Raw genomic sequence first — 11313 nt, 5'->3', positions numbered from 1 at the left:
AGTAGATTTTGAAAATCATAAAATTCAATCCCCTCTTATTGAAAGCAAGTGATTTTCCCTGATGACATTCAGCAAATCCCTAAGGGCTGTGATGAGCACGCTGCATCCCTTTCTCTACCCCCAGAGTCTCTACTAAGTGAAAAAAATTATTTTAATGAGAAGCACTATGTTCTCTCCAGGGTGCACCTAAAGTATCTACAGAAAAGACACCCCGAGGAGTAGGGTCGGCACTCCCTGAACTGGCTAAGAGGTCAACTATTTTAAATAGGCATTGCTTCACAAGAGTTTGGCGCCTGGATTCTCCACCTCCAGTAGTCTTGGGCGGGGGATGCTCCAGGGGCGGTCCACAGCTTGCGAAGCCTGACTTGAGCCAGCCCAGCTCCACCGCCGTGGCCCACTTCCCAGCCCCTAGACTGTACCAAGGCTGTCAGCCCCTAGTAGCCACACCCGCGTGGACAGCTCACAGCTACTGTTGGGATCCGGGCAGGGGACTGAGTCCTGAAGGCGCACGCACCGCAGGTTCGTACCGAAGCACAGGAGCCGAGCCTCGAGCCTCCACCGCCCGGTAGGCTTCCGATCTACGGACGCTCGGTCTCTCCTGGCCAGGTCTCCATGCGTAGCACCCTCTTGGCTTCCGCAGTTCCCGGGGATGAGGCTCATCCGGCCTGCCGCACTAGGTCCGCATGGCCTGCTCCCTGGGGATGCAGGATTTGCCAGCTCTCGCCGCGGAAGACCCCCAGACTTCAGTGCAGCCGGGGGCCGCGGCCGTGGCGGGCCTAGTGCACCCGGAACCGTTTCCGGGGCGGAGGCTTTCTCGCAGCTGACCCGGCGCGGACGGTGACGCGCAGGCCCAGGCGGAAGTGCGGGCGGAGGATCCCGAGTCGGATCCCGAGCCGGATCCCGAGCCGGGCGCTGGGCTCGGGGCTCGCTGGGGCGGCTGGCTCCCGCGATGGCGAGCCTATGGTGCGGAAGCCTGCTGCGGCTGGGCTCGGGGCTCAGCATGTCCTGCCTAGCGCTGTACGTGCTGCTTCTCGCGCCGCTGACAGGCGCTGCCAAGGTGAGTCCCGCCCCGCCCGGCTCCTGACAGGAGCTCCGCCCCTGCCTTTGGCCTGGCTGAAACTGGGGCTGACCACTTGCTCCCCACTCTCGGGTCTCCCAATCCCAAAGCCAGATCCTCCGGCTTCACAGCCTGCGTCTGCCTTCCCCAGAGCATCCGAACCCTCAGTCCCGATAGTGCCAGAGCCGGGTCTGCAACCTTCTGCCTCTTGACATTTCCCTTCCCGGCCCTGACAGCGCACACCCGGAACTTTCCAGCCCTGGGAGCTTTGAACTTTCCACCTTTAAACTCCGGCAGCCCACCCCCACACTTCACCAGCTTTCAGCCCTCAATCCAAACGATGGGAAACCCTCATCTTCCCAAAGTCTTCCCTACTAGGGACTAGCTCCCCTCAACTCATTTATAAGCCGATTCCCTTGCCATGGTGGGGGCTCGACTCTTGAGGCAACAACCTGTTACCAGGAGGATCTATAGGGCCACCCCACTAGCTTGATATTCTTACCCAGATCCCTTCCAGAAACACACATACACACACACTTTCCCCCATTCTGTTTCTTAACCATTCTGGTCCCTTCTGGTGCCCCAGAGCTGCCCTGGACCATGAAAATATGTGCTTTCTTCCCAGTGGGCTAACTCATTTTTGGGCAAAATAGAAAGACTCCGTGTTGTAATGGGAAACAGTGACACTGCATTTTTAAAAGAAGAGTTTACAGTATTTTTAAATGCTATAAAGGGCTGGGGAAGATAGGTCACAGATAGGCAGCTGTTTTCATGTTGTTGTTTTTTTTTTTTCTTCAGTTTTTCTGCTGTCATCAGAAATAGGGAGAGAAAAAAGTTTCCCAACTTTTGAAATACTGTTGGTACCCTTTGTATGATGTCAGACATTACCATTTTTATGGTATACATGATACATGTATTTGTCCAGCTCCCCTGATAGGATTTGTCCCAGGAAACAGGAGCCCTGTCTCTTGCTTCTCTGAGTCCTCCTCATTGAACACAGGCTCTGTCATAGTGGTTACTGATGCATTTAGGAGCTGTCAACAGCTCTGCCAGACCTTTCATTGTATCTAGGAGCAGTGGATATGTCTCAGTGGGGACTAATGAGCCACCGCCTTCTCAAATAAAAACCCCTTTGCTGAGAAAGCATCTCTTGGATTTATGCAGCATTAATGCCTGCTTGCTCTGCTTCCTGAATCTTGTATTGCTAGGAGTCTGTCAGCCCTGGACTAGAAGCCAAGTTCCCTGGGGGACATCGGGAAGATTCAAACTGCTTTCCCCTTTGACTTTCCTCCTAGCACTGGCTGAGTGCCCCGAATCTTCATCCTGTTTATGGCTGGGTCAGCCCCTTTTATCCATGCCCAGTGCCTTTCTCCCAAAAGGAAAAAGTTAGAAAAAAAATTAGACAAATTCTGACTTTTCTCACCCCATTGTTGTGTTACAGATCAAATCAACCTTATGCACGATAAGCATATACGTCAGCGCTGAACTACACCCACCCCCTGCCTAGGACTGTGACTTGCTTATAAATAATCTTTACTTCGATTCTCCTCAATCCCTTTGTATCAGCGTATCTCTCTGTAGGCCCTGTTGTCTGTCATGATATGTTTTCCCAGTGGCAGGTAGATAGTAATGACATGGTTGTCATGTGACTCATAAATGAGTTTAATAAGGCACAATAGGGTCTTGTGGATTTTAGGAACTTGTATCTCTCTAACCTAAATCTTTATAATGGTTTTATAATATCTGACAGGGTTACTTAGCAAAATGTATGTGTGGAGTCTTTTTTTTAATTTTGATGATAAACTATAAACAAGTTATACTGTTTTCACTTTTATTACAGAATTTTGAAGACGTGAGATGTAAATGTATCTGCCCTCCCTATAAAGAGAATCCTGGGCATATTTATAATAAGAATATATCTCAGAAAGATTGGTAAGTATCTTGGACCAAGAAGTCACCTGTCACATATATTCTGTGGTTCCTGCTGTTAACTCGGACTGTTCATGTGATGTCTCAGTTTGTTCTTAAGCAAAAGTGTCAGATTTTAGTCTGGGGTCCTGAGTGTATGATACAAGCCTAAAGAAATACTGTAGCCTAAACAGAAGGCTCTGGGCTGGGGAGGTTTCATATCCCATGGGATTGAGCTTATTGTACCGAAACTGCCAATAGCTACTCTCGTGTGCGCTCTTAAACCTTGGTCAGGGATCATTATCTCTCCTTTCAGTGAAAGGCAAGTTGAGCCTTCTTTAGCTGATGTCTAATTTTTTAAGTGCTTAAAAAATGTGTGTGTGGTCATGTGCACGATGGGGATCTGTGGAAGCCAGAAGAGGAAATTGAATTTTCTAGAGTCAGAGTTACAGGTATTTGTTAAGGTGACCAGTGCCGGTGCTGGGAGCTGAACTCCTGTCCTCTGGAACAGTAGCAAGCACGCTTAACTACCAAGCCATCTCTCCAGCTCCTGGTGTATAATTTTTACAGCTCATACAGTGTATGGGAGTAGGGGGTTACTTTGGTTTGGGATTTGTTTTGGTTTTGTTTGGAGACAAGATCTTACTCTGTAGCCCAGACCAGCTGGCACTTGTTTTGTATACCGGGCTGGCTTCAAGCTCCTGCTCCTCTTGCCTCTGCTCCCCAGGCCACCGTTTGTAAGTTCTGACCACACAGTGCCAAGTATTGAAGGCTATATTTAAGTTTCAGAGAATAGTCTGTGTGTCAGGGTTCCTGCTTTCGGGCGTGTCAGGTAGGCCAGATGAGGCTGAGACTGTGATCTTTTCAGCCCTTAGGCAATCAGGCAGGCCCGAGACGACTGGGATCCCGACTGACTAGTTGATCAGGAGAAGCCTTCTTCTCAGTTTATCCCAGTGGACTAGGAATGCAATTTTTCCTGAGTGTGCCTTGAAACAGGAAGCAGCAGGTTATCCAGCAGGATGGATGTCTTCCTCCCAGTGGGACCGTGATGTCATAGCCACAGTGGAAAGTTGATGGGAATAGCTCCAAGTGAAAAGTACTTTGGTGTGTGATTTCACAGCTCTGTAGTCATCAGCGACTGGAAAGCAAGAGTAAGCTTGTTCCGTCATAAGTGTCCAAATTGACTTTGAGCACACGTACTTTCTCTGTGCTATTCTTCAATCTCCCTACAATATATTTAGGTTCAGTCTGTTTGGAGTGTTCTTGTGATCTTGTGAACATCTGTGTGTCATTTTAAGGTATTTTTATATCACAAAGCAATTGATGTATATTTTTAGTGGGTTTTGTACCAGCAGGTTACTTTATATAATTCATGCAAGTTCAATTTGTTTTCATGCTGGAGATCAGATCCAGGGCCTTGAAAACGCTAGATAAATATTATTACCGCCCTCAAATACATCTTTAAGTTGTTTCTATAGCTTCCCAAAGCTATTGAACATGTATAATCAGTTTGTTTCTTATTGGTAACAGAATGTGATGTGTATTAGTGGAGTGGCAGCAGAACTCACTTTTTAAGTGTTTAGCATTGACTTTTGTTTGTTATTCTGTGCTGACATAGGGCCATCCTGGTTATAGATTAAAACTAGAAACTTTGAAAATAAATAGTTGAAAACAAGACTTACTGGAAATTTTCTTCCACCTTTCCTGCTTTCCCTTGCTTTTAAGTCTTTTGTGATATATGTTCCCAATTGACAGAATTTTTAACTTGTTTCAGCAGACAGGCAGATTATGGTGGACCGGGAGGATACTATGACTGCCTAAAGACCTGGGTATTGCAAGTCCCAAAATACGTTCAACTTTCTATTCTCTCAGCCTCTTGTTTGTCCAGTTGTTAGCTTTAGTTCTTCGTTGACTTGGAACAGCTGATTAAAAACTAGGAAAGTTAGAGCAGTACTCTGGTTTGTCTTTGGGATTTGGGTCAATGCTGGGTCTTTCTTTGAGCACTAGAGGGAGGTGTTTCCTAGTTGCTAAGATTGGTTGAGCAACGTGTTGTTTAATATGGGTTAGTCAACCCCCTGCCTCCTGTACCAACCCTATACAGCCTTTACTTCTCCCTTCCTCTTTCCTCTCCTTTTGTCTCCCTCCCTCCCTCCCATTCTGTTTAGAAACAGGGACTCCGTCTCTCTGTGTAGTCCAGGCTTGCCTGGAATTCCGAATCATCCTGCTTCAGCCTTCCAAGTGCTGTGATTACATGTCCATGACACCATGTCCAACTTCTGTTTTTTCTGAGCAGGGTTTCTCTGTGCGGCCCTGGTTGTCCTGGTGGTTTTGGTGTTTGCCACCACACCTGGTTTCCAATTAACATTATTTTAATTGCTCCAGTGTAGCAGATGAATAACTTATCACATTTTTTTTTTTTTGGTTCTTTTTTTCGGAGCTGGGGACCGAACCCAGGGCCTTACGCTTCCTAGGCAAGCGCTCTACCACTGAGCTAAATCCCCAACCCCAACTTATCACATTTAACCGAAGGGTAAATCATGAAATGCTGAAAAGTGGACCCCTAAAGCCTCAGCGAGAAGTAATGACACTCCTGCGGCAGTCATGCTGGCACAAGCTTTTAATCTCAGCACTTGGGAGGCACAGACAGGTGGGTCTGAGTTCCAGGACAGCCTGGTCTACAGAGCAAGTCCAGGGCAGGCAGGAGGGGCAGTTAAGAGTCTGGTGATCCACAGAGGATCTGGCCTTGGTTCCCAGCTCTGCTGTCAGGCAGCACAACCACCTGTAATTCCAGTTTCAGGAGCTCTGATGCCCTTTGACCTCCAAGGGCATCTGCACACATATGGCACACATAAACACATGCAGGCACACACATATATATATACATATAAACTAAAAACTAAAGCATTTTTAAATGAAAAATGAAGTATTCACAAATAAGAGATATGGCTAGGTGTAGTGATGCATGCCTTTAATCCCAGCCCTAGGGAGGCAGAGGCAAGGGAATCTCTGTGAGTTTGAGGCCAGCCTGGTGTACAAAGCAAGGTCCATGACCGCCAAGGATGTCACACAGAGAAGCCCTATCTCAAAAAACAGGGGTGTGTGTGTGTGCACACGGGGCAGTATTTATTTTTAAAAAAAGCAATGCTATCAAAAATACTCTTTCAAAATCTGTCATTTCTGAAAAATGAGTGATTACTTTCCATTTTGCGATTGCATATGTGATGTGTGCTCATGCTTATCAAACACTTAACGCACTGAGCAGTTTCCCAGCCTGACTTCCAGGTTGGTCTGTCTTCCCTAGCCGTCTCTGGCTGCCTCCAGAATGCTTTAGCACATCCTCTGATCCTAGCCAGTCTGCCTGGGGTGCTCATGTTCTGAGATGATCCCTTCTTTGACCCATCAAAATCCACCTTTCCATGTTCTGTTGCCTCTGAACTATAGCATCAGGAACAAATAAAACTCAAAATGGTATAAATGATAAAAAGTTCAGTTATCCATAACAAGTAATTTAATTTGAACAAGAGCTGGACAGGCATTGGTGGTAAACACCTTCAATCTCAGCACTCAGGAGGCAGAGGCGGGCAGATCTCTGAGTTCAAGGCCAGCCTGGTCTACAAAATGAGTTCCAAGATGGCCAGAGATACACAGAGAAACATTGTTGCATAAACACAGAATAATGAATGATAGTGTTTATGGGGACAGGAGAGATGGCTCAGTGGCTAAGAATGCTGCTCTATATGAGGACCTGAGTTGGACTCTCTGCCATAAAAAGCCAGGTGTGGGAGCAGAGGAAGGAGGCCCACTGGGGCTTGCTGGCTGCCAGCCTAGTCCAGTTTCAGGTAGAGACCTTGTCTCAAGAGAACAAGGGAAAGAAGGATATTTGGCATTTTGCTCAGGTCTCTGCATGTGCGTGCAGGTACACACATGCATGTGCACCACACTCTTTGTCACACACAAATGAAAACTAAGATGTGGTTAGTACACAAGAGAAAATATTTCAATAATGCCTTGCATAACTTTAAAGGAGTTTTGCTTGGTAACTGAGCGAGTCTAAATATGACTGGTTTTGGCAAATAATTTTTTATACAGTTTGGGATTTTCTAGGGTACCTGAAACTGCTAGTAATAGCAACTTGGACTTAGATAGCCATTGCCTTTTGACTTCTCATAAAAGGCTTATTTCTTTTTATATATGAGTACACTGTTGCTCTTCTCAGACACACTGGAAGAGGCCATTGAATCTCATTACAGATGGTCGTGAGCCACCATGTGCTTGCTGGGAATTGAACTCAGGTCCTCTGGAAGAGCAGGCAGGCAGTGCTCTTAACTGCTGAGCCATCTCTCCAGTCTGGCTTTTTAAACCTTACCAAAATGTCAATACTGAAAAAGGTAATGATTTCACTTTGATTTATTGATTATTTGGTCCTTATTTCTTTGGGTAAGCTCATTCTTGTTTCAGGACCAGTTTTGATCAGAGACAGGAGAATACCAAGCCAGGTTTTCTCAGAATTTACCTTTATTTTTCAGTGATTGCCTTCATGTTGTGGAGCCAATGCCTGTGCGGGGGCCTGACGTAGAAGCGTACTGTCTACGGTGTGAATGCAAATATGAAGAAAGAAGTTCTGTCACAATCAAGGTGAAACATGAGCATGTGCACATGCATGCACACGCACACACTGTCACACAGGCTCTCCAGAACAGACAAACATTTGAACTTCTTTGAACATAATAATGGCCCTGCTCTTGCTTTCTGGCTTCATTAGGCTACATTAAACAGACAAGTGAAATGGCTCAGAAATTATGTGCTATGTTTAGTTAGCATATTCTGAAATATGTCATAGTTTATCATACATGCAGAAAGCCAGTGAGACAACATTATCAGGCCCTCTTTCCTCCTACCCTCCCCGCCCTTTGACTGAATAATGTATCTAGTCACTAATGTAAAAATGTAACTTCAGGTCTTCAGCCCCTGAAGGGAGAGGGGTATAGACAGCTCATTGCCATTAGGTCTCTAATGAGCTCAGTTACTCTATTATGATGGTGAGGGGTTCTTAGGTTTTGTTTGTTTTAAGTTCTTGCTTTCCATTCTAGTCCTCAAAAGCAGGCCTCATAACTCAGGAGGCAGAGGCAGGCAGATCTCTGAGTTTGATGCCAGCCTGGTATTCATAATAATTTTTAGGACGGAGACAGTGCTATGTTGAGAGACCCTATCTCAAAAAACAAACAAACAAAAAAAAAACCCAAAAAACAAAAAACAAAAAAACAAAAAACAAAACAAAAGAAAAAAGAAAAAGGCTTCAAAGATTTATTGGTTTTATTTTATGCATGTGAGTGTTTTGTGTGTGTGTGTGTGTGTGTGTGTGTGTGTGTGTGTGTGTACCATGTACATGCCTGATCTCTGCAGAGGTCAGAAGAGGGCATCAGATCCTCTGGAATTGGAGTGATAGATAGTTGTCAGCCACCATTTGGATGCCAGGACTTGAACCTGGGTCCTCAGTAAAGAACAAGTACTATAAACTTCTGAGTCATCTCTCAAGTCCCCTAAATTATTATTTTGTTATTTTATGTGTATGAATGTTTTGCCTGTATATATGTCTGTGTACCAGTTAAGGGCCTGATGCTCATGGAGGTCAGAAGAGGGCATCAGACCTCAAGAAATGGAGTTGTAGACAGTTAGAAGTCTCCATGTGGTCCTGGGAACTGAAGCAGTCAGTATTCCTAACTGCTGAGCCATCTCCCTGGCCCCCCTCTTTCCTTTTCTTTGGAGCCCAAGGTCTTACACGTAACAAGACAATGTTTGACCACTGAAATACAGCCCCAGCTCCTAGACTTTTTAACAAACTTAAACATATAATTTATATACTTAAAATTCGCTTGCTTTTTAGTAAATTAGAACAACTTCTTAGATTTCAGTTTTTAAACATTTCTGTCTCTGGTCCCAAATAGTCACTATTTTTAACTTTCTGCCTGTACTCATTTTAATATTTCATGTAAGTAGAGTTATATGTGGTCCTTTGTGATTTATTAGTTTGTCTAAGTTGTAGTGTGCACTAGGACTTCATTTCATGTTATTTCTAATGAGGATTCCATTGTGTGACTGCTTCTCGGTTCATGAATATTTGGATTATTTCCATAGTACTGTCCTGAGTGGTTTTGTATGGATATGTTTGTCTTTCTCTTGGGAAAATTCCTCAGAGTGGTAAGTTTGTTTGTTTAAGAGATGACTAGACAGTTTTCCAAAGTGGTGGCAGTGTGCAAGAGTTCCACCTTTCCATGCCTTTGCCAACATGTGTTCTGTTTTATTATAGCCAACTGAGGGGAATGCCGTGTGGCAGCACATGACTTAACCCCCAAAATCACTGTCCTAACAACTGTTTTTGCTGACATACATAAATCTGAAGGGAGGTTCTGTTGAAACTCACCTGGATCACAGTTCTGCTAGGATTCCTGTAGGTTGTTTTGACAGCGATGTGTTCAGTTAAAGAAAGAAAACAACTGTGCAGGCCACAGTGGCTAATGGGTTTGTTCGGGACCCACAAACAGATTCAGAGGCAACGCTTTGCCCCCTCTTTTCCTGTCTTGGTAGATTGAAGTTGCCTCTTCTGCTAGACTCTGGCTGTACACAACCCTGTGCCTGTCTTCCCAAGATGTTACCGTTACTGAACAAACTTTGCTATCTTGGCTTGAACTGAGGTGTGACTTCTTTTCTTTTTCCTTTAGGTTACCATTATAATTTATCTCTCTATTTTGGGCCTTCTGCTTCTGTACATGGTATACCTTACCTTAGTTGAGCCCATCCTGAAGAGACGCCTCTTTGGACACTCCCAGCTGTTGCAGAGTGATGACGACATTGGGGTAAGTTCTGGCGCTGCAGTAGCTGCTCATTGAGTTTCTGTCCTCAACTGGTGCGGTGGAAATGGCCAGAGGCAAATGATCTCATGCTACTGCAGGTCCTCACTGAGACACTGGTCCATCTTCTAACCAGTGTGTATCTCTCTGTGAAGAAATTGTTCTAGCACACTGTAGATGCAGTTGTTTCAACTGATGGTCCTTGGCGAGGGTTTATACAGGAGCCTGCACTGTTCATGCTCAGGAAAACATCTGGGGTAGTTTTTTCCTCAGGCCCCTGCAGAACATTTCACCTCTGTCACCTGATGCTTTTGAAGGCAAGCAGGTGGCCAGGTATAGTGGCTCATGCCTTTGGTTCCAACTCTTTGGATGTCGTGGCTGGTGGATCTCTGTAAATTGGATGCCAGCTTGGTCTATATAGTGAGTTCCTGGACAATCAGTGATAAACAGTAACACCCCGTCTCCAAAAACATACACAAAAAGGCCAGCACGCCCAATGAAAGGGAACAATGATGCCCGTGACATTCTTGTCTTACTCCTGTATCAGTAATGTACTGTTCAAATGTTTTCATCCTTTTGCCTAAAGAAAAAACAATGGTGCTTTTCTTTAACTTTAGAAAAAAAAATCTAGCTATCGCTCTAGAGATTCTCCTATCGTTAGAACATGTTTGCCCGTGGATTGTTATTACAGTGTGCAAACTGTGTGATGGTCTCCTTTTTGCTTTAGCATTACTTCATTAAAGGTGTCTGTAAGGGAGCTAGGAAGACAGCTTGGTGAATAAAGCACTTCCGTGCACCTGTGAGGACCAGAGTTTGGATCCATGGGGCTCACATAGACACTGGGTGGGCAGGGTGGCGGGCGTGCAGCTCCAGCATGCAGAAGGTGGAGACAGAGCATCCCAGAGCCTAGCTATGCTGACACACAAGGAAGCTCTTTAACTGATAGACCTGCCTCAGTGAGTGAGGCAGAGAACAGTAGAGGAAGACCCCAGGCATCAACTTCAGGCCTTTAGATACGTGTGCTCACACATGTGCATATGCACTGACCCACATGTGTACACATACATGCAAACAGACATGCATGCATGTGCTCATGCCACACACAGAGACACATGTAAAAAATGTCTAAGAATTGACATAATCCATAAGCTTGTTTAGTGTAGTTTAGAGAATTGATTATTAATTCTATCAATGTCATGTGTAGGGTATTTCTGAATATTCCATTATCATATATAATTACTATTTAGAATGATTTTTTCTTTTCATTTTGTTTACTACATTCCTAAGAGTGGATAAAGCTCAGTGTAATTTCCAGGCCAGCTGTAAAAGCCAAGCCTGGAGTAAAGCTTCTCACTACCATCAAAAGTGTTTCAGTGTGGGAAATCCTAGGTGCTCAGGAGGTAGGGCAGGAGGATCACAAGGAAGCTAGAGATGCTTAGCAAGACCTTGGGGGTAGGGACTTGTAACCTCGGTACTCGGGAGTCTAAGACGTCACAAGTT

At 45.1% G+C, this 11313-nt stretch overlaps 1 protein-coding gene across 2 annotated transcripts in view; it reads left to right on the top strand.

Moving 5' to 3' along the window:
• The first annotated feature begins 240 nt into the window (after window positions 1-240).
• Window positions 241-11313, top strand: part of Tmem9b (TMEM9 domain family, member B) — a 19450-nt gene continuing 8377 nt past the window's right edge. Inside the window, exons 1-4 of one of the 2 annotated variants that reach the window (NM_001106289.2) lie at window positions 241-519; window positions 2898-2989; window positions 7492-7600; window positions 9685-9819. In NM_001106289.2, coding sequence (NP_001099759.1) covers window positions 7517-7600; window positions 9685-9819 — 219 coding nt within the window. In that variant the 5' untranslated portion in view covers window positions 241-519; window positions 2898-2989; window positions 7492-7516. Of the gene's footprint in view, window positions 520-864; window positions 1058-2897; window positions 2990-7491; window positions 7601-9684; window positions 9820-11313 lie in introns of those variants that run through there. The other variant, NM_001398743.1, reaches the window with a different exon arrangement.

Source organism: Rattus norvegicus, chromosome 1 (genome assembly GCF_036323735.1).
Source record: "Rattus norvegicus strain BN/NHsdMcwi chromosome 1, GRCr8, whole genome shotgun sequence".
Lineage (NCBI taxonomy): Eukaryota > Metazoa > Chordata > Mammalia > Rodentia > Muridae > Rattus > Rattus norvegicus.
Note: the sequence above shows the minus strand (reverse complement) of the source record. Positions and strands in the feature narration are given on the sequence as shown.